Here is a 27,539-nt window from a genome sequence, read left to right on the forward strand (position 1 = left end):
ATTTCTTCCTCTCTCCCATAAGGCCTCATCTGCAAATAACTACCTCCCAATATCCGGCTGGACTAATCACGCTCCCCTGTGGTGTACCATTAACCACCAAGTAGCTGCTTGAGAGAGACTTCTCCACCCTCACCTGGATAGATCTTTCAAACAGGAAATCCTTTATCCAGTTGTACGTTCTAACTCCTACCCCCATAATATCAAGCTTGATTAACAACCCCTCCTTCCACATCATATGCCTTCTCTGTTTCAGTATGATATGTTAGATAAAGGAATAACGACAGACACCAATGTCAGGTTCAATAGCCTTGTTTGTGCATTGTACGAATGCCTACAACTGGAGTCCGGGGAACAGTCCGGCTAGTCGATTACCTATCAACTAGACTCCGTAACATCATCCTTTTCAATAGAAAGTGCAAACATAAAGGCATAACATTACATTCTTAACAGTCAGGTCATAACAATAGAAAAAGCATGACATTTTATTTTTTACTTCAGTTGTCTTCCTTTTTTAATTTCAATTTAATTATTTAAGAACAAATATAGATTTTAATTAACCGAGGGCAAGTTAACAGTCCTTTGCTTACAGAGTAAGCCTGTCCGGTGGTTTGCACAGCCGACCCACCCGTGAGTAAGTATTGGCTCTGACAGGGGTAGGATTAAGGGCACGAGCTGGAGAGCTTGGTGGGGTAGAAGCCTCACCTTCAGTTGGCCCATGTCTCAATTCTGCACCCCTTACCCTTAGGCCTGGACTGTGATCCAGCTCATCTAGGTGAGTGTATGGCGTGTTCTGGTTTGTCTGCTCTGCTACGCGCAGATCCACCCGATTGCGCCGATAGAGGGAGTGACCAACATCCACCAGGTAAGAACGTGGTGCAACTCTCTGCAGGCATGTGCCCAGCCTTCAAAGTCCTGTGTGGTCTCCCGGCAGTGGGTGTCTTGGAGAGGAGGTCACGTGGTCAAACTCCCATTCTGAGGCGAAACGCTTGAACTGTGCAGTGAATTGTGGGCCATTGTCCGTGATTACCTTGTCAGGCTGACCTTGCCTTGCAAACTGCGCCTTGCAGCGCTTTATGACCCTCTCTGCAGACAAGTCAGGGAGCAGTTCAATTTCCCAAAAGTCAGAGTAGTGATCAACGATGAGAAGATATTCAGCCACAGACAAAAGGACTAAGTCCATGCTGTCCATTATTCCCAAATCACTACGTCCAGAGATGCTTAACCGCATACACTCCAGTCACGTTGCAGGTGATGCATGCTACCGCCAGGCCCTTGTGGGCAGTTTGTGTGACATCATGGTTTCCTTTTGCTGTTCATGAGCGTACTCGTTGCATGTGGTACAGTTGCTGACAAAGTCTTTAATTTCTGCTTGCATGTTTGGCCAGTATAATGTTTCACGAGCCTGGCGGTAGCAGGCATCACCTCCAACGTGACTGGAGTGTATGCGGTTAAGCATCTCTGGACGTAGTGATTTGGGAATAATGACCTTCTGACCTCTGAACAAGACGCCATTTTGCACGCTGATCTCATCTCGACAGGTCCAGTATTCTCTCACTGTGAAAGGTGTCTCCTTTTTCAGGTATGGCCAACCTGTGAGAGCCATGGACTTCAGTGACTGTATTCGTTCATCCTTGTCAGTGTGTTGCCTTATCTGGGCTAAGAGCGTCTGCTAAATGACTTAAATGTAAATGTAAATGTAGGCGGTGATCTGTGACGTTTAAGTAGTCTGCCTGATTGATCTGTTGAACATCTTGTTGTTCCTGCTGTAGCGAACAGATGGCCTGCCGCTGATAGACAGTGCCTCTGCCTGTACATTGTGTTGTTGCCCTGCTCAGTGTGTCGCTGATGTACATCTCTGCTCCTGGCTTGTAAATGACCTTCAGGCTGTAGTTTTGCAGAGTCAGGAGCATGCTTTGAAGCCTCTTGGGCGCGTTGAGGAGGTTTACTGAATATGGCAATGAGTGGTTTGTGGTCAGTTTCAGCGATGACCAGGTCTCGCCCAAATAAGTAGTGATGGAATCGCTGGCAGGAGAAGACGATGCTGAGGCACTCTTTCTCAATTTGTGCATAGTTTTGTTCGGTGGGGGTGAGCGCTCTCGAGGCAAACGCAACGGGCTGGCCTTCCTGCATAAGGCAGCATCCAAGTCCCCTTTGGCTGGAGTCGCTCTGGATTGTGACAGGCTTCATGACGTCGTAGTAACACAACACTGGCATGGATGAAGCCAGAAATTTCATCTCCTGCACTGCAGCCTCGTGCTTGGGTAGCCAGTGCCATGGTGTGTCTTTGTCCAGCAACCGGCGCAGAGGCTCACAGACTGCTGATAGGTGTGGCATGAACTTTGCAAGATAGTTTGCAAAGCCGATAAAACGCTGTACTCCTTTTGCATCAGACGGGTTTGGCATGTCGAGGATCGCTGTGACCTTGTCTGGGTCCGGCTTCAGGCCTTTTGCCGAGAGAATGTGGCCATGGAAGTGGACGTCTTTCACCTTGAACTGCAGCTTCTTCAGGCCAAGGCGAAGCTTAACTGATCGGCAGCGCTCCATCAGTGCCAGGAGCTTCACATCGTGGTCGTGTACTGCTTCTTCGTCTGTCACCACAGCCTACGATCAGGACATCATCTGCGATGGGTTCAATGCTCTTGAGCCCCGCCAGTAACTCGTGTCGCCCCAGTGACACCAAACGGGAGCTTGAGCCAGCGTTTCCGACCCCAGGGGGTCCAGAAGGTAGTCATGAGGCTGCTTTCTTCATCCAGCTTGCATTGAAGGAATGCATCTCGGGCATCCACCAAGGTGAAAATCCTGGCCTTGGGAAGCTTATAGAGGACATCCTCTAGTGTCGGCATGATTTAGTGGGATCGTTTCAGTGCTTGGTTCAGATGCTTTGGGTCAATGCAGACCCTCAGCTTCTCTGTTTTTTTCACTATGACCATATTGCTGATCCAGTCAGTTGGTTCAGTCACAGATGTCATGTGGCCATCGGCCTCATACTTGTCCAGCTGGGCCTTCACAGCCACTTTCATTGCAATGGGCACATTGCGAGGAGCACACTGGACTGGAGTGATTCTCTCATCCACTTCAAAGTGTACCTCCCCAGGCACAGATTCAACGGGCATGTTGAATACATCGTCATATCTGCTGAGTAGTTGTTCTTTGGACAGGGGTCCATGCTGGACATGATCCACAATGTGCAGGTCATTTGGTACAGTGAACTGCATCAGTCCCAGGCGTTCGCATGTAGAGCCTGAGAGGAGAGGATGTTGACTGGTTTTTACAATCTCAAACTCCAGCTTGTGTTTGCGTCCCCGAATAACACATTCGGTCTCAAAGGTGCCCATAGAGCTCATTAGCTCTCCTGAGTAGAGCTTTAGTCTAGTATCGCTGGGCAATAGATGTGTGTCAGGTGTCAGATTGATTTTGTCTTTGTAGCTCATTACGTTGCATGTAGCACCAGAATCCAGTTGCTTGTTGACATTGTTGTTGCTTGTTGTGTAATCGTAGTGTCACAAACCATTTCTTCCCTCTTGAGTGTACAGCCCCAATGGATTCATGCATGTAAATGTCACTTTCACTTTTCAGCTCTGAACATTGAATGACATCATCAACACAGTGAATCTTGCCCTCACTCACCCTTCTTTTGCTTTTGAGACACACTTTTGCAAAATGATTATTAGTTCCACAAGCTCTGCATGGTTTTCCGTAGGCAGGGCAGTGCTCTTTGCCACGTGTGTGTGTATTCCCACAGTATTTACATGCTACGGGGCTCTCTGTGTTCACCGTTCGTGGTGCATTGCTCTGCCTCGATTGGTTTAGTCTGAATGTCTGCCTAGCAACAGCGTGAATGGTATCAACTTCGGAGCATGGGGTTTCGATTTCCATTGCTCTCATTCTCATGTCAGTGACTTCAGCAGTGCGGCACATTTCAATGGCAGTTACTAATGTTAAGTCTCTCTCTCTCAGTAGACGCCGGCGTGTATCCTCACTTGCAATTCCCAGCACTATTTTGTCACGAATCAATTAATCTTTCAATCCCCGTATTCACAAGTGGCGGATTTCTCTCTCAAACGGGTTACACAGTTGTGTACTGACTCACCCTCTTCCTGTTTACAGCTTCCGAAAACGAACCGCTCATAAATGACGTTTCTGGCGGGTTTGAAGTAATTCTCCAATGCATCCAATATAGCCTTTGCATCACACTGTTGTCGTGCTGTGAGGGTGAGATTGTGCCGGTAGATATGCCTGCATTCGCTGCCCATTAAACTCCTCAGGAGTTGCCGCTTGTACCTCGTTGGGTTTCTCATGTAGACCGGTCGCCAGCGCATAGTCCTCGAATTCATCCCTGAAGCTGTCCCAATTAGTATTCCAGTCCCCTGTGAGAACCATGGGATTTGGTGGCGGAATGTTCGCTGCCATAGCAATGGAATATGAGATGTCTTTGCCTTCAGTCATCGACGTAGGTAGTGATGCTAGCTAGGCAGCTAACAACGAGTTGATCAGTGTTGTGAGTAGGAAACGGCGTGTTTTCGCATATGGAACGTAACTGCGCCTATACTGTATTTAGCTACAAAAATAACAAACGTGTGTTTTCCGAGCCACTTCTGATACCATGTTTCAGTATGATATGTTAGATAAAGGAATAACGACAGACACCAATGTCAGGTTCAATAGCCTTGTTTGTGCATTGTACGAATGCCTACAACTGGAGTCCGGGGAACAGTCCGGCTAGTCGATTACCTATCAACTAGACTCCGTAACATTCTCCATGTCAAAAAATACAGCTACAACAGTCCTTGTTCACCTGAGCCTTCCTGACCTCTGCGTCTAAACAGAGCACTGGGTCCATTGTTCCCCTTCCCTTCCTGAATCTGCTCTCCAGGAAGTAAGTCAGCCTCTCCGTTATCATACGCTCCATAATCTTACATACATGTGATGTTAAGGCTATTGTCCGATAGCTTGTTGGCCTCGTTGGGCCCTTCCCTGGCTTCCGGATTGGTACCACTACTGCCTCCTTCCAGCTGCCTGGTAGTTTCCCTTCCTCCCACACTCTGTTGTACAACACTAATACCTTATCCAGTGCAGGGGTGAACAGGGGTGAAAAAGGGAACTGGTGAAATGCCACCACCTACTGGACAGGGGTGACAAAGGGAACTGGTGAAATGCCACCACCTACTGGACAGGGGTGAAAAAGGAAACTGGTTAAATGCCACCACCTACTGGACAGGGGTGAAAAAGGGAACTGGTGAAATGCCACCACCTACTGGACAGGCGTTGAACGACAAAATAAAAAATCCTTTGCGGGAAAGGGGAAAAACGACATTATACAAAATACAAAAATAGATACATCAACAAACAAAACCTATTCCACTCCTTCAGTGACAAAATACATCCATACACAGGTTCAGGGACCTGTGAGGGCGGAACATTGGTCGACAGGATTCCATGCAAGGCCTAGCTTTGTAATCACAAAGACCCCAAAAACTTTTAGCTGCACTTACAATGATGCCAATTTCCTCCAACTTCTTCGCTGCTTGTGCTGTAAAGTGTATGACCATTGTAATAAAAATAAATCAAAATAAACCTTTTTAACACTTAATACTGCATATCACGATCCCTCGGTTGGTGAGAAACCTACACTGGTGGTGGTGGCTCTACTACCATTGTTTCTTCACCTCCACTCGCTCCTTCCACTCTTTTGATCGTCTCCAGACAGGAGACATGCTGGAAAGCCACTACTCTTACCACCTCTGTCTCCTTCATCCTAAAAGGGCATTCCAGGAATTCGGGCAGCATTTCACCTCAGCTTGCATACAATACTGTTCCCGTCTGCTTACACTTGACACATACGACCACATTTTTTGCATTTGACACTGAAGGGGCTTATGCACAAAAGTTCTTACAGGGTGTCTCATGAACCCTAACTTGACATGAGAAGGAAGAGACTGCTAATCAAAGAACAATAGAATGGATTAAGTGAATTGATTTTTTCCATCCACAATATAGTCTCGTAAACACAACCGTAGGCAAAAGTAGTGACTCGACTAGGGTCTGGTTTCAATTATGGACTATTTTGGCATAGAGGAACTATGTCACTGCCTACGTCAATAAAATACCGGGGACTCTCCCAACAAATCACAAGGCAGACATACCAGAACCTTGCAATTCAAAACCAAAATTTGCAGCGAAAACATTGCAGTGGTTTAAGTTAAGGTAGTTGATGCAAACTAGCCACTTACGAAATGCACTCATTAAAAATAACCTCCTTGATCTCCATCTTGCTAACTATTATTTTATTCAAGCAGATAGGCAGTGATGTTGTTCCTCTATGCCAAAGGATTCCATCATTGAAATCAGACCCTAGTCACTGCTTTTGCCTAGTGTCAGGTTTACGAGACTATACAGAATATGGGTCAATTGACATGCACACCCCAATCCATCTAGGTCTTCAGTTATATCATCTGCTTCATGTTTTATTTAACAAGGCAAGTCAGTTAAGAACAAATTCTTATTTAAAATGACAGCCTATGAACGGTGTGTTAACTGCCTTATTCAGGGGCAGAACCACAGATTTTTACCTTGTCAGCTCGGGGAATTGATCTAGCAACCGTTCAGTTACTGGCCCAAAGCTCTAAACACTAGGCTACCTGCCACCCCTGAATAGGTGCCCTGCTAAGAAGGGTTAGACTAAATGTTTTGCAACAGAATCAGCGTAATGAATACACCCCAGGGCATGGAAATATGCAATACACTCCTGCTGCAGACAGCTCAGGCCCCTCTCTATACTGCCACCTACTGGAGACCTCACCTCACCTACTGGCCCCTCCCAATACTCACACCTATTCTATTTTATTTAACCTGTATTTAACTTGGCAAGTCAGTTAAAAACTCATTTTTATTTACAATGATGGCCTACCAAAAAGCAAAAAAAAGGCCTCCTGCGGGGACGGGGGCCTGGGACTAAAAAAAATAAATACAATATAAATATAGGACAAAAGGGAGGTAAAGGCAAAAAAAGGCCATGGTGGCAAAGTAAATACAAAATAGCAAGTAAAACACTGGAATGGTAGATTTGCAGTGGAAGAATGTGCAAAGTAGAAATAAAAATAATGGAGTGCAAAGGAGCAAAATAAATAAATAAATAAAATAAATACAGTAAGGAAAAGGTAGTTTGGGCTAAATTATAGGTGGGCTATGTACAGGTGCAGTAATCTGTGAGCTGCTCTGACAGTTGGTGCTTAAAGCTAGTGAGGGAGATAAGCGTTTCCAGTTTCAGAGATTTTTGTAGTTCCTTCCAGTCATTGGCAGCAGAGAACTGGAAGGAGAGGCGGCCAAAGAAATAATTGGTTTTGGGGGTGACCAGAGATATACGTGCTGGAGCGTGTGCTACAGGTGGGAGATGCTATGGTGACCAGTGAGCTGAGATAAGGGGGAACTTTACCTAGCAGGGTCTTGTAGATGACATAGAGCCAGTGGGTTTGGCGAGTATGAAGCGAGGGCCAGCCAACGAGAGCGTACAGGTCGCAATGGTGGGTAGTATATGAGGCTTTGGTGACAATACGGATTGCACTGTGATAGACTGCATCCAATTTGTTGAGTATGGTATTGGAGGCTATTTTGTAAATGACATCGCCGAAGTCGAGGATTGGTAGGATGGTCAGTTTTACAAGGGTATGTTTGGCAGCATGAGTGAAGGATGCTTTGTTGCGAAATAGGAAGCCAATTCTAGATTTAACTTTGGATTGGAGATGTTTGATGTGGGTCTGGAAGGAGAGTTTACAGTCTAACCAGACACCTAGGTATTTGTAGTTGTCCACGTATTCTAAGTCAGAGTCGTCCAGAGTAGTGATGTTGGACAGGCGGGCAGGTGCAGGCAGCGATCGGTTGAAGAGCATGCATTTAGTTTTACTTGTATTTAAGAGCAATTGGAGGCCACGGAAGGAGAGATGTATGGCATTGAAGCTTTCCTGGAGGGTTGTTAACACAGTGTCCAAAGAAGGGCCAGACATATACAGAATGGTGTCGTCTGCGTAAAGGTGGATCAGAGACTCACCAGCAGCAAGAGCGACATCATTGATGTATACAGAGAAGAGAGTCGGTCCAAGAATTTAACCCTGTGGCACCCCCATAGAGACTGCCAGAGGTCCGGACAGCAGACCCTCCGATTTGACACACTGAACTCTATTTACATTGTCAATGTGGCTGGTGAAATAGGCAAAAATCTACCTGAATTTGGCAGGTGGCCAGTGTTAATTTTTGACCCTGGTACCTTGACCACCCAGCAGTCCAAACTTTAGTACAGCAGACTACACCAACAACTCCAGCCCTGACCTGCTGAGGCTGATGATGAGCCAGCAGCTGATGTTGGGTTAGCAGTTGACAGGCCTGAGACCAAGCCTTCTCACCGAGGCCCACGACAGATGAGTGACCTTCCCAACACAGAACGACATCATGGCAAGTATGTATGTGAACAGTTATGGTAGAAGCTGGTTCTTTACTTTCCTTAATTCTTCTAATAACAAAAAGAGTGTTCCGTCCCCCATCCTTTTCCAAATACTGAACATGTTTACAATATATTTTCAACATAATTCACAACAGGTTATAAATGAAGTCTTAAATTCTAATGTAATATGACGTAGTTATAATTTGAGGTTTGACTCTTATTAAGTGCTCTGTCTCCCCCTGTGACAGACACTCTGCTGCTCACCGCTACTATGTTGAACACTACAACCTCGCCCATACGCACAGCACAGACGCCCAATAACGCAGTGTCCCCACCCTCCATGCATCCCCTCTACCCTTCTGTGGACATCGGTGCACATGTTCGTCACACGACATGGACATATAAATAGCTATATTTTTCTATCTTTTCAGGGAACATGGTCAATTGTGTGTAGAGGTGGGAGTCTGCTCTCCAACACCATCAGACAGATACAATCTAACTATCCCAAGTTTCACTCCTCTAATTTTGATTGATCATGTTGAGGTGGAGATCCTGCTGGATAAAGGAGAGGAAATCGAGAACCCAGTCAGAGAGAACCAAAATCACAATAATGTTGCATGGGTGAGCTGGATGGATGGCACACACCACTAAATCAAGCTGAACTGCAATAGGTGGCTGCAGCTTAGGACCATGTTCTGTCTACAACCATCTCCACACTGGCAGGAAAAGACACACTGCTGTGAAGGGTCCTGCCCGACCCAAATGCTTCAAATGGCACAATTACATAAGAGGCTGTCTGTTTGACAGGTGTTAATCAAACAGAAACCTACAGAACACCATTCACTCACAAGACAGAATAAAAAAAAGGTGAATAACATTTGATTTAAACTGTTTTATCATAAAGTAATGATTAATTTTATGTGGACTACATATTTTGTTACACCTTCCAGATATGATTTTAGAAATCATGACTGCTGTCCCTAGGTTAGTATTGTCTAGCACAAACACTTGCAGCTGAATGCATTGCTAATACCACCCCTAAAATGTTGCCATTCCCATGTCGTTTCATTATGTGCATCTCATTAGTCAATTACATAAACATTTGTGTGTTACGTTGTGGTATTTGTTTCTGTGTTGACAGTTGCAATAGTCAAAATAACAAGCATTACAAATGTATTCATACATTTTCTTTCTTTAATTTGTCTAAATACCAGTTCCCACATCATACATTTTCTACTCTGCAGGGTTCTCTCTCTATGTAATACTACTTGTTGATAAAAAGGAAATCATGATGTCAAATATAGACAGTATATATATATTATCTATCACACACACACAAAAGTATAAAGACACCCTTTCAAATGAGTGGATTTCAGCCACACCCGTTGCTGACAGGTGTATAAAATCGAGCACACAGCAATACAATCTCCATAGACAAATATTGGCAGTAAAATGTCCTTACTGGCACCGTCATAGGCTGGAAGCAACTTCAGCAGAATAACTGTTCGTCGGGAGCTTCACGAAATGGGTTTCCATGACCGAGCAGCCACACACAAGACCTCCATGCGCAATGCCAAACATCTTGAGTGGTGTAAAGCTGGTGGCAAGCTTGCTTTATCTGGATTGATGAATCACGCTTCACCATCTGGCAGTCCAACGCATGAATTTGGGTTTGCGGATGCCAGGAGAACGCTACCTGTCCAAATGCATAGTGCCAACGAAAGTTTGGTGAATAAAAAAGGAAGACGAATAATGGTCTGGGGCTGTTTTTCGTGGTTCTGGCTAGGTCCCTAAGTTCCAGTGAAGGGAAATGTTAATGCTACAGAATACAATTACATTCTAGACAAATCTGTGAATCCAACTTTGTGGTAACAGTTTGGGGAAGGTCCATTCCTGTAACTGTGCAGGATGTAATTCTCAGTCGGATGCTTGATGCTGGATGTAACTCTGAGCCGGATGCTGGATGTAACTGAGCCGGATGCTGGATGAAACTCTGAGATGGATTCTGGGATGTACAGTTGAAGTCGGAAGTTTACATACACCTTAGCCAAATACATTTAAACTCAGTTATTCACAAATCCTGACATTTAATCCAAATCCCCACGTAAGAATGTGAAATGTTAGAATAATAGTAGAGATAATTATTTATTTCAGCTTTATTTGATTTATTTCATCACATTCCCAGTGGGTCAGAAGTTTACATACACTCAATTAGTATTTGGTAGCCGTGCCCTTAAATTGTTTAACTTGGTTCAAACGAGTCGGGTAGCCTTCCACAAGCTTCCCACAATAAATTGGGTAAATTTTGGCCCATTCCTCCTGACAGTGCTGGTGTAACGGAGTCAGGTTTGTAAGGCCTCCTTGCTCGCACACACTTTTTCGGTTCTGCCCACAAATATTCTGTAGGATTGAGGTCAGGGCTTTGTGATGGCCACTCCAAAACCTTGACTTTATTGTCCTTAGGTCATTTTGCCACAACTTTGGATGTATGCTTGGGGTCATTGTCCATTTGGAAGACCCATTTGTGACCAAGCTTTAACTTCCTGACTGATGTCTTGAGATGTTGGTTCAATATATCCACATAATTTTCCATCCTCATGACACCATCTATTTTGTGAAGTGCACCTGTCCCTCCTGCAGCAAAGCACCCCCACAACATGATGCTGCCACCCCCGTGCTTCACGGTTGGGATGGTGTTCTTCGGCTTGCAAGCCTCTCCCTTTTTCCTCCAAACATAATGATGGTCATTATAGCCAAACAGCTCTATTTTTGTTTCATCAGACCAGAGAAAATTTCTCCAAAAAGTACGCTCTTTGTCCCCATGTGCAGTTGAAAACCTTAGTCTGGCGTTTTTTTATGGCGGTTTTGGAGCAGTGGCTTCTTCCTTGCTGAGCAGCCTTTCAGGTTATGTCAATATAGGACTTGTTTTACTGTTGATATAGATACTTTTGTACCGGTTTCCACCAGCATCTTCACAAGGTCCTTTGCTGTTGTTCTGGGTATGATTTGCACTTTTCACACCAAAGTACGTTCATCTCTAGAAGACAGAACACATCTCCTTCCTGAGCGGTATGATGGCTGGGTGGTCCCATGGTGTTTATACTTGCGTACTATTGTTTGTACAGATGAACGTGGTACCTTCAGGCATTTGGAAATAGCTCCCAACAATGAACCAGACTTGTGGAGGTCTATCATTTTTTTTCTGAGGTCTTGTCTGATTTCTTTTGATTTTTCCATGATGTCAAGCAAAGAGGCACTGAGTTTGAAGGTAGGCCTTGAAATACATCCACAGGTACACCTCCAATTGACTCAAATGATGTCAATTAGCCTATCAGAAGCTTCTAAAGCCATGACATAATTTCTGGAATTTTCCAAGCTGTTTAAAGGCACAGTCAACTTAGTGTATGTAAAGTTCTGACCCACTGGAATTGTGATACAGTGAATTATAAGTGAAATAATCGGTCTGTAAACAATTGTTGAAAAAATGACTTGTGTCATGCACAAAGTAGATGTTCTAACTGACTTGCCAAAACTATAGTTTGTTAACAAGAAACTTGTGTAGTGGTTGAAACACTTATGTTGGAGTCATTTCAACTAGTTTATGTAAACTTCCGACTTCAACTGTAACTCTGTGCTGGAGCTGGATTCTATACCGGATGTCACATATAGCATCTAGCTCAAAGTTACAGCCCCTACTGCACCCAGAATTCCACACAATAGTTTGTGGACTCTACTCCATAATTGCCAGGAGGTGAATAAACGGCATGTTGGTATGTTATTACAAAATGTATTCTAAATTAAACAATAGATCAATTCAAAAGCAAACTAGTCCTTGCTTGTTCAAGTACCCTTATGTCCTGCACAGATTTACATGATCACTGTAAAAAGCCAGTCTATTAGATATACAAACGATTGATTATACATTTGTGGAGTAAATGAGTACAATATTGTTGAACGTATTTCTTTCATAGTCTGCTTTCTCTTGTATAATATTGAAAATATTAGATTTGTACATTTGTTTTCATTTTCAGCCAGAATGTAGTATTGTTACTGAGTTGTTTTTTCCCCCACGCTGCATGTGTTGTAAAGAGAATTATCATTACATTTACATTACATTTAAGTCATTTAGCAGACGCTCTTATCCAGAGCGACTTACATTATCACGGCTGTGGCGTCCACAAATACAGTCTGTAGCTCGGTCTCCATTCAGTTGGTGACACATTTCCTTGCGAATATTCTAAAATCGGCATAAAGAAAATATGCACATTTTCCCACCCAATTAATGTGTTGAGGATACAAATCAGTGCATGATGACGTAGTGGACACAAATATACTTTTTGGCTTAAATGTTCATGTACCGAATAAAAATCTAAGATTCAATGGTGTTTCCATTGCATTTTAAACTCTACCGATAGTTACTGTTGCGTTGAATAGCAAATGTGCCTCCTCTAGCCAACAACTCGTAGTGCGGGTGATGTGCTTGTAGGCTACTCTACTTCAATCAACATGATGAGATTATTTAGAATAAACGAGAATATTCTTATTTGTCAAACGGCAGTCAAGCATCAAGCCTTATGTCACCAGAGTACATCTGTCGATATTTATTTGAAATCTAGATCGCTGTGCACTTTCACCACCCTGTGAAGTTCATCATCATTTATTTAATATGTAGCCTAATAGACTGCATGGTTTCCCGAGACATAGTGGGAGGACCACACACCATATAATCGCGTGGCTCCCAATTGACTTTGGTATGATGTTATTTTGTCAATATTTGTTCATAAAGGCGTTTAACCACCATTTATTGCATAATTAATTTTACCGACACAAAAAGATCCCACCATGTCGAATGAACAAATTATCTGTCTACATTTATACAATTTTACGGAAACTGTACCCGTTTCGATCACAGCTGTTATTATTTTAAAAAATAAGATATGACTTCACTCGCATAAAACCTGTGGATGAAAACGTAGTTATTGCTGGTAATTGATTAGACAGTAAAAGGAAATGTGAGCGTTTTATTTAGCTAGTTAAAATATAAATAAAGTGTTTTATGACCTGCTACAGACAGCATTAGATGTGTATTCTGGAATTGAGACGCTCTGCAACCAGGTTGTGATAGGACCTTCTGTGTTTGATTTCAATAAATAGATTTGATAACTGCTTTCCCCTCCATTTTAGCTGCTTGTGCCACGGATGTCTTCAAAATAGCATCAATATGAGTTTTCAATGGCTGATTATCACTAGACAAGTCCATATGCACATGTAAGTGAATATGCATTTCACGACAGCTTCACGACTTTCTGCTTTGTCTGCAGTGCCTACATTCCTCTGAACATGGTGTTTGTTTAATGACGTTGATGGTCTGTACACCACAGCGAAAGGTAGGTTCTGTTTACATCTTTCTGGCTAAGAATACTATGATGAAAGGTACCTGGTAATAAATTGTTATCTACTTCCACTATATTTATTTCAAATGTCAAGGGAACTGTTCAGCCTGCAGTCAAGTTAAGACTCAAGTCTCTATCTACACATTTGATTCTGGAAAGCCAAACTACTCCACTGTCATATTTCATATCTGGAATTGTTAGTGATATCTCCGTGTTATATGCACTGCAACCTCACAAGCTCTCTTGCACTGGAGAAAAGAGAACTGTACCATACTTAAACAAACGTTCTTCTTTTACAGTTTTTTGTGAGTTCTTTAAATGTTTTTGATTTCGTTACAGGAATTCCTTCATTGGGTTTCACACACCCAGACATAACAGGAATAAATATTTTCCTACACAAAACATATCTGTGTGTCTACAAGTATGTCAGAGAACTGGAGATGAAATGCATTGACATAGATATTTTCAATTAAATACACGGTAAAACTTCTAGTTTGGTTGTCATGTCAGGTTGTCCCCTGTATTCTGTTGGCAATGTAATGACAGCGACGTCTGGTGCTTGATGTTGGGGAGAACATGAGTTCTATGAGGTAAAGCGGAGTTTGAAGAGGAAAGTCTTGGGAAATGTATGACTGAGACTTCAGGCCTGAGTGGGTAAATGGTTTTCCTTGTTGCATATCCATCATGTTCAAATGTGTTCCTTACCTGCCACCCTAGACCCACTTCGGCTTGCATACCGCCCCTAGAGGGGAATCGCCATCACACTGCACAATCCCATCTGGACAAGAGGAAAACCTATGTAAGAATGCTGTTCATTGACTCAGCATTTCACGCCATAGTACCCTCCAATCTCATCATTAAGCTGGAGGCCTTGGGTCTCAACCCCACCCTGTGCAATTGGGTCCTGGACTTCCTAAAGGGCCACCCCCAGGTGGTGAAAGTAGGAAACTACATCTCCACTTTGCTGATCCTCAACACTGGGGCCACACAAGGGTGCGTGCTCAGCTCCCTCCTGTACTACCTGTTCACCCATGACTGCGTGGCCATGCACACCTCCAACTCAATCATCAAGTTTGCAGACGACAACAGTAGTGGGCTTGATTACCAACAACGACGAGACGGCCTACAAGGAGGAGGTGAGAGCACTCAAGAGTGTGGTGTCAGGAAAACAACCTTCCACGTTAACAAAACAGAAGAGATGATCGTGGACTTCAGGAAACAGCAGAGGGAGCTCCCCCCCATCCACATTGAAGGGACAGTAGTGGAGACGGTGAACAGTTTTAAGTTCCTTGGCGTACACATCACAGACAAACTGAAACGGTCCACCCACACAGACAGTGTGGTGACGAAGGTGCAACAGCACCTTAGGAGGTTGATGAAATTTAGCAAGTCACCGAAATCCCTAACAAGCTTTTATAGATGCACAATTGAGAGCATCTTGTTGCCCCCCACCGCCTGGTACAGCAACTGCACCACCCTCAACTGCAAGGCTCTCCAGAGGGGGGTGCAGTCTGCACAACGCATCACCGGGGGCATCCTACCTGCCCTCCAGGACACCTATAGCACCCAATGTCACAGGAAGGCCAAAAAGAACATCAAGCACAACAACCACCCGAGCCACTGCCTGTTCACCCCTTTACCATCCAGAAGGCGAGGTCAATACAAGTGCATCAAAGCTGGGACTGAGAGACTGAAAAACAGCTTCTATCTCAAGGCCATCAGACTGTTAAACAGAAAATCAAATCAAATTTTATTTGTCACACACGCCGAATACAACAGGTGTAGATCTTACAGTGAAATGCTTACTTACAAGCCCTTAACAAGAATATCATTTTCTTAAAACTGCTTTATTGGTTAAGGGCTTGTAAGTAAGCATTTCACTGATTTCCATTTCTTCATTGAATTCAGAGACTCTCTATTTCTTCAATTGCCACAAGTGAATCACAAACTGACATAATTCTGAATGTTCCACAACGATCTTCCTGAAATTGAGAGCTGTAAAGGTCTTCATAAAAGGAATTGACAAATTATGATATTTTAATGGGATCTTTGCATAAAAACATAGTTAATTTTGAGTGTTGTTATAGACTATTTTGTAGTTTCTCTTTTCAAGTGCAAAAAAGTAACTAGTGTTTCTTTCCCCCTCTCCAATCAATTTTGCTCTTGACCTTACAAAGGCACCCTTTACCAGATCCGTGTAAAGCTGTTCTAATTCTAGTTGTAAAGACTTGAAAACAGACTCTTCTTCAGAAAACTGTCAAGCTTGCTCATCATCTCTTTTTCTCTAAGGTTCTTTCAGTGCATCAGCTCTTTAGTGTGTTTAATGGCTACCACTGACTTTATATTTGAAAAATTCCCATCTACTTCCATGACCCAAGTCCAGGTATAACCCTTTGTATCCGGATTGAAATAATGCCAGGCATCCTCAACACAGAGATCCTTGTATAATGTGGTGATAATATTGCTATTTTGAGGGCTTCATTAAAATCCCCTAAAATAATTAGAAAATACTGAGTATTTGTTACTTAAATCCTGTACTTTCCTGTTAAGTTGGGTAAAAATGGTCTTATTTGGAGCACGTGAGTTATGTCCGTACACATTACAGATGATGAAAAAAGCATTGTCAAGTTGAACAGTTACTACCACACAACTCCCATCTTGTGAAGATGTGGATTTGTTGGCTGGGCTCCCTGCCTGTGCCATTAAACCCCTACAACTCATCCAGAACGCCGCAGCCCGTCTGGTGTTCAACCTTCCCAAGTTCTCTCACGTCACCCCGCTCCTCCGCTCTCTCCACTGACTTCCAGTTGAAGCTTGCATCCGCTACAAGACCATGGTGCTTGCCTACGGAGCTGTGAGGGGAACACAAACAAGGGCACCCAAACAAGGGCACTGCGTTCATCCACCTCTGGCCTGCTCGCCTCCCTACCACTGAGGAAGTACAGTTCCTGCTCAGCCCAGTCAAAACTGTTCGCTGCTCTGGCCCCCCAATGGTGGAACAAACTCCCTCACGACGCCAGGACAGCGGAGTCAATCACCACCTTCCGGAGACACCTGAAACCCCACCTCTTTAAGGAATACCTAGGATAGGATAAAGTAATCCTTCTCACCCCCCTTAAAATATTTAGATGCACTATTGTAAAGTGGCTGTTCCACTGGATGTCATAAGGTGAATGCACCAATTTGTAAGTCGCTCTGGATAAGAGCGCCTGCTAAATGACTTAAATGTAAATGTAGAACGTCACCTTTAAACTTGTGAATAAGTGTCAAAACACCGGCAGAATGATTTGATCCATGACTGAAATAGGAAATATCTCCCCGTTGTGATTTGCAAAATGTCAAATAATTTTCACCCGAATGAGTTTCCTGAAGGACAAACTCTGCGTTACTGCGTTTACAATATAAAAATAAAACGTTCCTTTTTGTACGATTTCTCAAACCCCTAGCATTCAGACTAACGATATTGAGTGAATTGAAAACGAACTCCTGCATTAAAAAAAGAAAGAACACAAATTTGTTAACACAAGTTGTAATGTGAAGAATAAAACAAACAGTGAACCTTGAAAGGATTAATCCGACGGAAAACTACCCTCAGCTGAGGTAGCGGTGGTTAACAGTATAACAAATCTATTTTACTTCCTTTTTTAGTTGGCAAGCGTTCATCAGTTGTAGTTCGAACGGTACATTTATTCGTGGCATTACATTAACTGTACTCTTGGTAGTACTCACAGTTCCAGTTTGGTTAATGTCAACAGAGTTACGCAGTAATCATTCTTCCTTCGAGAAACGCGTGTGGGCCTTTCAGACAGGAGCCTCCACTTCGTCAGACTGTATCATGATGTCACATGTGGGTGGTTGCAGCTACGTGGACAGGAAGTACCTAGCTCAGCTAGCCAGTCGCCAAAAATACCAAAACAAATCGACGGTGCAGGCGAAAGACGGTTCATGAAGCAGCATAACATTTAAACATGTCATGATTGAGGCAAGGTGTTTCATTGCACTTTATGGATTACCGAGCTTTCTCTATGGAGTATTCTTTGACGTGGATCGATGAAAGGTTTGCCTGATTGTTGTTAGCTAGCTAACATTAGTTGCCTAACCAGCTAACGTTAGCTAGGTAGCCAAGTTAGACAACTCGCTGCTTAGCATTTCCTTTTTTGGAGAAACATAACTTAGCTATACTAGATCGAGATTGTCATAAGTCAACTATATTGTTAGCTAACCTAATTTGAAAGTGCATACTCCTAGCTAGCTAACCTGGTCACTAACGTTAGCTAGCTAGCAATAGACCGCTATGAGTTGGTTCAGTTCTACCCAACTGTCAAGCTTTGCCAAACAAGCTTTGACAACAGCTCAGAAGTCCATCGACCGAGTACTGGACATTAAAGAAGACGAATGGGGTGACACAGTGGTAATGCCTTATGACGGTAGGTAAAATAACGTTACCTAACTAGCTAGCTTAGCATGTCAGTGTGCTGTTGTTTTGGGGTCAACATTATACAACCTTTTTCGTTTGAACATTATTTATGAATTGATGTGATTACCAATGGAAGCAAGACACTAGTCATATTGATAAGGAAGGTAGTCATAACGAGGTGTATAATGTACCCTACCCAATACAGCTAATATGTGATATGCTTTGGAGTTTATATGACCTTATCTTCTCGACATTAACCAACAAGGGTTTCCACGTTAGATCTACCAGGGAAGACTCCATTGAGTGGTGGATGGGGGATGACACAATGGGACTCTCCCCCGGAGGAATGCACCACGACTCTCCCCCCATCATCTGAGGCCATCACGACCCCTGTCACCCGCATGGTTGTGGATGAAACAGAGAACTTCTTCAGTGCTTTTCTGCCCTCAGGAGAGCTCCAGGGTGTCATGGACACTCAGGTCGTCTCTGTGCCGCCCACCAAGTCCCACAGGCGACCACAGGAGAAGGATGAGGAGGACAAGGATGACATGGACCCTCACAAGACAGGCCTGACAGAGACCAACAGACTGGAAGACCAGGAAGCTACTGAGAACCAGGCTGTCCTGACTGAGTCCTCAAGTTTATGGTCTTCCTCTGAAATTGTTCTCGTTCAGACACCAGAGCCTCCAGTCCTGGCTCAGGGTGATTCTCCTGATGACACTGACAGTCCACTAATCAGTGAGAGCTGGATAGAATCAACTGTGGATGATACAACTGCTGTTTCTGAGGATGCACGAACCGAACAACCATTTACTCCCTCAGAAACCCAACATGATTATGATGATCACATCTCTGAACCCACTGTCAACACTGAACTAGAGCCCCCCTTCAATCCATCTCCTCCCACACCCCCTAGGGAAATCTTATTGGAGGCCAAAGACTCCAAAGCGGGGGACAGGCAGAGTGACACACCCTCCCCTAAATCAGAGGACAGACAGAGCAACACCCCCTCCCCTCCTGTCAGCGCCTTCTCCTCAGGCACCTCCACCACCAGTGATATTGAGGTTTTGGACCATGAGAGTGTACAGAGTGAGAGTTCAGCCAGTTCCAGGCAGGAGATAGCAGAGGCCAAAGCAGGCCTGCACCTGATGCAGGGCTCCTTCCAGCTTCTCTCAGCCTCTGCCTGTGGGGACTTCCCCCGCTTGGAGGACTACCCCAAGCTGACTGAGAGCTGTGGATCCTCCTCAGATGCCTTTGAGCGCATCGACTCGTTCAGCATGCAGTCCCTGGACAGCCGCAGTGTCAGCGAAGTCAATTCTGATGATGAGATCCCAGGGAGCCGGACACTGGCATCTGTCACCGCAGGGCCCACGCCTTCTCCGCCTGTCAGAGTGGCAACCACTGCACAGGAACGGGAAGAAGAAGAGGAGGAGGAGAAGCAGCAGCAGCAGGAGGAGGAAGAAGATGAAGAGGGGCTAACAGAAACAATGAAGGATCAGTCTCTGGATGAGAATGAGATGGAGGAGAGTGGTCGCAGTGCCACACCTGTTAACAGCGAGCAGCCTGAGGACCTAATAGAACAGGAATCAGAGGCGGACGTCACGCTGTCAGGTCCCACCCCTGACCATGAGGAACAGTTGCCCCCACCAATAACGGAAGAGAAAAGAGGGGTGTCAACATGTCAGATTCTGGAGCTTCAAAAGGTAACACACCTGTTCAGAACATGACCTTTGTGACTTGTAACAACACTTTTTAATGAACTGCTTGTGTGTGCATGAGTTGGTGTGTCCCCTTTTTTAAGTACCAACGCCTGGAGAGCAGAATAGTAAAACACCCGGTTGGACAATCCTGTTCACATGCCAAAGTAAATAGTCACTGTGGATAAGATGCATTCTCCCAAACCATCATGAATTAAACAATGTGCACCTCAATTTGAACAACCTATTTGATGGAGACTGTGAGACATGATTTAAGTACTAATCATTTATTAAGGTGCCTTATCAGTGTTTTCAATGCGGTGGTTTGTGGAAAATCATTTCTTTGTAGGTAATTGATGAGCTGTCAAGCCGCCTTGAGAAGAGGGAGTTACAGCTGCTGTCAGTCAGCAAAGACAAAGCCAGGCTGGAGGAGGAGTGTGACAACCTTAAAGAGTGAGTGTAAAGATCCCGACAATGTTTAAAACCCATTTCTTAAATGCATTGTAAGAGCAGAAAGAAGCATTCTCCAAACACACCTTTGGAAATACACTGAGTTTACAAAACCTTAGGAACACTTTCCTAATATTAAGTTACACACCCTTTTGCCCTCAGAACAGCCTCGTGGGGGGGCATGGACTCAATAAGGTGTCAAGCGTTCCACAGGGATGCTGGCCCATGTTGACTCTAATGCTTCCCACAGCTGTGTTATGTTGGCTGGACGTCCTTTGGGTGGTGGACCGTTGTTGATACACACAGGAAACTATTGAGCGTGAAAAACCCAGCAGCGTTGCAGTTCTTGACACACTCAAACCGTTGTGACTGTCACCTGCTACCATACCCTGTTCAAGGGCACTTAAATATTTTGTCTTGCCAATTCACCCTCTGAATGGCACACATACACAATCCATGTCTCAATTGTCTCAAGGCTTAAAAATCCTTATTTAACTTGTCTCCTCTTCATCTACACTGATTGAAGTGGATTTAACAACTGACATCAATAAGGGATCATAGCTTTCACCTGGTCAGTCTTTGTCATGGAAAAAGTAGGTGTTCCTAATGCTTTGTACACTCAGCATGCTCTATAGACGGGTTGGCTGACAAAGTCACAAAAATGATGCACAAAGCCTGAAGCTGTGCTTTGTTATGATTCTGAACGGTCAGATAGCTAGCAATAATGACAAGAATCTGTCATGTGGGGAATCGCAGGTGTCTTTTTTCAGCTAGTTTTTATCTTGTCTTATTTTAACTGATTTTCATGTCAATGCTAATATGGCCAAAATGTACTAGCAAACTAACCAACAACATTAATAATGTATGTGAGAGACTAGTGCTAATTGTGCAAATGTATTTGTTTTCAATTAACATTTGGAGATGAAATATAGGTTACATGTGTTCAACAATCTAAGCCAACCATGTCTGTTTTGCCCCATAGTTTCGCATGTGTCAGTTTTGTTTCTAAACAGCTAACCCATCTATACATGAATGGTAAAGTAAATAGCAAATCGTTTGTCGGCCAATTTGTCCTCTTGGTTGTGTCTATGGTGAAGTATAGTCGATAGATAAGGATGGTCCTTTAAGAGACTGAGAAGTCTCTGTGTGTTGCAGTGAGGTGATAGGTCTTAAGGAGGAGAGTTCCAGTGTGCAGTCTCTGAAGGAGGAGTTCACCCAGCGCATTGCAGACACAGAGAGGAAAGCCCAGCTAGCGTGCAAGGAAAGGGATATTGCCAAGAAGGTAAAACACAAACCGATATCTCTGTCTGTGTCAGGTATTACTGTCCCTGGTTACTCTACCCCCATAAGAATTGATTTAAGATCATTGAGTCAAATAACTGAAAATTAGTGACCATGATAGTCACATTATGCACAAAGCCTCTCCAGCCTATTTTACTGTTATGTTTCCTCCGGAGGGGATAAAGGGGATGAGGGAAGAGCTGTCCACCAGACTGAACTCCAACGAGACTATGGAGATCATCAGAGAGAAGGAGGAGCAGATCCGCGAACTGCTGGAGGAGGGTGAGAAGCTGTCCAAGCAGCAGCTGCAGCACTCCAACATCATCAAGAAGCTGCGTGTGAAGGAGAAGGAGAGCGAGACCAAAATCACCAAACAGAACAAGATGCTGAAAGATCAGGAGGAAGAGCTCAAACACCTACAGCAGGTCAGTGGAAATATACACTACTGTTGAAAAGTTTGGGGTCACTTAGAAATGTCCTTGTTTTTGGAAGAAAAGCACATTTTTGGCCATTTTAAAATAACATCAAATTGATCAGAAATACAGTGTAGACATTGTTAATGTTGTAAATGTCTATAGCTGGAAACGGCAGATTTTTTGTATAGAATATCTACATAGGCCTGTTATCAGCAACCATCACTCCTGTGTTCCAATGACATGTTGTGTTAGCTAATCCAAGTTTATAATTTTAAAAGGCTAAATGATCATTAGAAAACCCTTATGCAATTATGGTAGCGCAGCTGAAAACTGTTGTTCTGATTTAAAGAGGCAATAAAACAGGCCTTCTTTAGACTTGTTGAGTTCCTGGAGCATCAGCATTTGTGGGTTTAATTACAGGCTCAAAATGGCCAGAAACAAATATCTTTTGTCTGAAACTCATCAGTCTATTCTTGTTCTGAGAAATGAAGACTATTCCATGTGATTGGAATTGCCAAGAAACTGAAGATCTCGTACTACTCCCTTCACAGAACAGCGCAAACGGACTCTAACCAGAATAGAAAGAGGAGTGGGAGGACCCGGTGCTCAACTGAGCAAGAGAATATGTACATGAGTGTCTAGTTTGAGAAACAGACGCCTCACAAGTCCTCAACTGACAGCTTCATTAAATAATACCCGCAAAACACCAGTCTCAACGTCAACAGTGAAGAGGTGACTCCGGGATGCTGGCCTTCTAGGCAGAGTGTCAAAGAAAAAGCCACATCCCAGACTGGACAATAAAAAGAGAAGATTAGATGGGCAAAAGAACACACACTGGACAGAGGAACTCTGCCTAGAAGGCCAGCATCCCGGAGTCGCCTCTTCACTGTTGATGTTGAGACTGGTGTTTTGCAGGTACTACTTAATGAAGCTGCCATTTGAGGACTTGTGAGGCGTCTGTTTACAACATGAGCAATGTTTACACTGTATTTCTGGTCAATTTGATGTTATGTTAATGGACATCAAAATGTGCTTTTCTTTCAAAAACAAGGACATTTCTAAGTGACCCCAACCTTTTGAACGGTAGTGTATATATTTTTAATTTTAAGGATTTTATTGAACAATCACATTACTTCAGTAGTCATCAGAAGTGTATCCTGATCCTGAAAGCCCATTTGGTATTTAACCCTGCCTGGCTGTATATGTTTCTGAAGGTTCTGGATGAGAAGGAGGAAGTGGAGAAGCAGCACAGGGACAACATTAAGAAGCTGAACGTGGTGGTGGAGCGCCAGGAGAAGGACATGACCAAACTCCAGAGTGACTCAGAGGAGCTCCTGGAAAACAACAGGAGCCTGCAGGCTGCCCTCGACAACTCCTACAAGTGAGGATACATTCTGTACTCCACTCCACTAGTATAACTCGCACTGGTGAAATAATAACTCACTCCACCCTACTTTTCTTACTCCTGCTTCAGACGTGCAATGTGCTTGTCATTTTGAAAAGCCACAAATACATAACGTTCTGCCGGGTAAAGACGGTCACAGAAGCACCAACTCATACAGTATATCCAAGTCAGTGTAATGTGGCGGAAGGTAGCCAGAAGTTAAGAGCGTTGGGCCAGTAATTGAAAGGTCATTGGTTCGAATCCCCGAGCGCACTAGTGAAAAATCTGTCGATTAGCAAGTCACCCGAATCGCTCCTTTAAGTCACTGTTGATAAGAGCGTCTGCTAAATGACTAAAATGTAAATGTGTGTCTGTGATCTCAGGGAACTGGCTACACTGCACAAAGCCAAGGCAAGCCATGCCAGCGAGGCCCAGGAGGCTGCTTTGAGCAGGGAGACCCAGGCCAAGGAGGAGCTGGCTCTGGCCCTGGTGAAGGCCCAGGAGGAGGCCCGCATGCAGCAGGATGCTCTGGTCAACCAGGTGGCTGATCTGCGGCTGGCTCTGCAGAGGGCTGAACAGCAGCAGGCCAGGAAAGAAGACTACCTGAGGGAGGAGATCAGTGACGTGCAGCAGGTAAGAGACACTCATGACTTCTTTGGAGTTGTCTGTAAGGGGAAGCTGTGCTTGTGTTAGGGGTCAAAGGTCACACACTGATGTGTTTGCTGGTTGTCTCCATAGAGACTGCAGGGGGCGGAGACCAGGAACCAAGAGCTGAGTCAGAGTGTTACCTCTGCAACGCGGCCACTGCTCAGACAGATCGAGAACCTGCAGGCCTCGCTGGGGGGCCAGACGGCATCATGGGAGAAACTGGAGAAGAGCATCTCAGATCGACTAGGTTAATCTCAAAAGTTACTCTAGTTTGTAACAAGATTTTTAAGAGTCTCCTCTGGACAACCGATTGTTCCTATTTTAAAAAATAAATATATGTTTTATATGTAATTCCTTTAACCTCCCACCCTTTAACTCAACAGTGGAAGCACAGGCCCAGCTGGCTGTTGCCGTGGAAAAGGAGCGTGCAGCAACTGAGGAGCTGATGGCTATTAAGGCCCAGCTGGCCTCACTGGAGTCCCAGAATTCCCTGCTTCGACAAGAGAAAGGGCGTCTCCACGGTCAGCTGGACGCAGAGAAGACCAGGCGGGAGAAACTGGAGGATGACAGCAGCAGGTACTGGGGGGCTTTTTTCATAGGTTTTGTGAGACTATAACTGTTGCATAGTAGTCAGTTGCCTTTCCTTAAGTTGGACCTAGCAGCTATCCATTACAAAGCTTTGGAGCCTTTCCATTAATGGCCATTTCCTGTCATCCTTATGGTGTAGGGAGCATGTGGAGCTGGAGAATCTGAGGGGAGAGCACACTCGAACACAGGAGGAGGCCAAGAAGGAGAAGGTATGTTCCATCCCCTGCCGTACTCACAATTACCCTGCAGTAATGGAACAACACTTCTTACACATCTGTAACCTTCTCTGTTCCTCCTGCCAGCTCCTCCTGACCAATCAGCTGGAGATGGAGAAAATGAAGGTGGAGCAAGAGAAGAAGAAATGCTACCTAGCACAAGAGGCCCTGAAGGAAAAGGTAGATCTATTTATCAATGGAAGTTCTATATCAATGACCGGCCGTGTGTGTCTGTTCTTAAATCAATCTGTGTGGAGTGAGACTGGCCTGATGTATATGATGTTTCTCTGTCATTAGGAGCGGAAGGTATTGGTTCACTCTGTGGGTGAGCCCCCAGCCTCATCCACCCCCTCCCTGTCCCGTTCCAGCTCCATCAGTGGGGTAGACCACGCCGGCCTGCACTCCTCCTTCTCCCAGGTACTTGCCACAGGCACACCTTTTACGCTTTCGTACCCAGCCAGACTTCCATTTCTAGCCCTGTATTTGGGATGGTGACCTAGAAAGTTCTGTTTTTTTTTGTTTATTACATGCAGCTAAGTCAGATGAATAGGGAACATATGACAAAGGGCCAAATCCTAACTAGTTTGCATATTTGGTTTGTTTGCGGTTGGATGGTTAACAAGACAGACCTGTTTTGAATTTCGTCAGGAGGACTCTCTGGGTCACTCATTGGGGACGATGACGATGTCTATGAGTGGGACCAACCTGTATGAGGCGGCTCGGCTCAGTGGAGGCTCCAGCGTCATAGAGAACCTGCAATCCCAGCTCAAACTCCGAGAGGGAGAGATAGCACAGCTACAGGTACCAGCTGCCTGTCTGACACCTTGCTTTGAGGACTGCCGTTGGAAGTGTCCTACATGCATTTCTTTAAATGCCTTCTGGTTTTCAATGAAGTGATTTACAAATATACTGTTGTTGAAAAACAATGCTTGCCAGGATATTACCTCTTGCTTCTCGTCTCCCTCCCTCTCTCATCTCTTTCTCCCTTAGCTGGAGATCGCTAGTCTGGAGAGGACTCGCTCGTCCATGGCGGAGGAGATGGTCAGATTGACCAATCAGAATGAGGAGATGGAGGACAGTGTGAAGGAGATCCCCACACTGAAAGTGCAACTTCAGGTGAGGAGAGGATCAGTTCACACAAGTGCCACTAAAGCCAGTGAAATACAAGTGCCACTAAGCCATTGTAATCATATTAGGGTCAATCCTTGTTGTGATTCTTTAATTAAAAACCAAGATGTTATGTGAAAACTGACATCTCACAAGATGAGTTACTGGGCAGAGATGTGTGACCATCTAGGCACAGATAAAGGAAAGGTAAAGTCCATTAGTAAACCCTTTTGTGACTATATAGATCTAGTGTTGTCCTCTGAGCCTGTGTTGTGCGACTGACTATTGTAGGAGCTGGAGCAGAGACACAACACCATCCTCCAGATGTATGGAGAGAAGGCTGAGGAGGCAGAGGAGCTGAGACTCGACCTGGAGGACGTCAAGAACATGTTCAAAACCCAGATTGACGAACTGCTCAAGAACCAGAAGTAGACTGTTCCATCTAACATCCAGACCATACACAGATACAATAAACCGTTTTTTGTAGAAGTGCATTTACTGTAAAGGATGGGAAAATAAGAGTTAATGCACCTTTTTATTTCTGATTACAGAACAGTTATTGTTTTCTTTAGGTTTTCCATCACTGTCTCTAAAGGAAGGGACATTTGAAAATCTGTCATATTATTTTAACAATTAGAATCAAACTATTTAAGTGGGAAATGATGGGTAACAAATCAATATCTTAACATGTACAGATATGAAGGATAGTCACAATTAATATTCTACATTCATCATTTACTAGTTCCTTTGCATCGATTCATAACCCAACAGCCTGTTAAACAGATTGTTTTAGATGTCATTGTCCTTTATTGTGATCAACTGGCTTCCTTTTTCACTTTCTGTGTAGTGGGATGATTCAGAATGGACTATCAAGTTATATTGACAGTCTCAATCCCCTTGACCCCAGCATCCTAATTGTCATCAGTGTGTATGTTTCTGAAAACTGTACATCTTACTTTAGGATGAAAGAACAGAAAGAGTAAAGATTTTATATATTGCTTGTTTGCATTTGCTTCAGAGGTTGTCACGTGTAGACAACCAAACCTTGCCCTTGGTGTGTATCAGTGGACTAGGAAATCTGTAGAATTGAAAGTTATGCTGTGTTAAGGCAAGGGTAATCTGCAGATATCTGAGGCATTTTCTTTAATTTAAAAAGAAAGCTATTTAATCTCATGTTAACATAGATAATGGTATAAGATTGATGTTTACTCTAAAATGTTTGGTCTTTCCCTTGCTGGGTTTCTGTCCAAATTCAAACAATTAACTGTTATAACAAATGTATCAAAAAGAAAGAATATTGCACAGTGGTATGTAGTCAATAGTTTACAGGTTTCTTCACAAATCACACATGGGGCATAGACATGAAGTTAGAAACACTGTTGATTACAAGATTCTCGGGTCTAAAATGTAGAGTCTGTAAATAAACATTTATTGGGGTGGGGATTTATTCTTGATGTGATTTTTTAAAATGTATTGTTGCAGAATTGTTAGGCAAAAACAGTTGCACTT

At 44.0% G+C, this 27,539-nt stretch overlaps 1 protein-coding gene across 1 annotated transcript; it reads left to right on the forward strand.

The window, feature by feature from the left end:
• Positions 1-17,406: 17,406 nt before the first annotated feature.
• On the forward strand, positions 17,407-27,473 carry tmf1 (TATA element modulatory factor 1). The gene is made up of 15 exons (XM_035777486.2): positions 17,407-18,254; positions 18,524-19,947; positions 20,291-20,394; positions 21,547-21,673; positions 21,849-22,097; positions 23,303-23,469; positions 23,856-24,105; positions 24,211-24,367; positions 24,504-24,696; positions 24,848-24,917; positions 25,011-25,103; positions 25,221-25,340; positions 25,572-25,724; positions 25,914-26,039; positions 26,322-27,473. Exons 1-15 carry the CDS (start codon positions 18,122-18,124, stop codon positions 26,460-26,462), a joined length of 3,507 nt encoding a protein of 1,168 aa, XP_035633379.1. The 5' UTR covers positions 17,407-18,121; the 3' UTR covers positions 26,463-27,473.
• Positions 27,474-27,539: the final 66 nt, after the last annotated feature.

Source organism: Oncorhynchus keta, chromosome 10, assembly GCF_023373465.1.
Source record: "Oncorhynchus keta strain PuntledgeMale-10-30-2019 chromosome 10, Oket_V2, whole genome shotgun sequence".
NCBI lineage: Eukaryota > Metazoa > Chordata > Actinopteri > Salmoniformes > Salmonidae > Oncorhynchus > Oncorhynchus keta.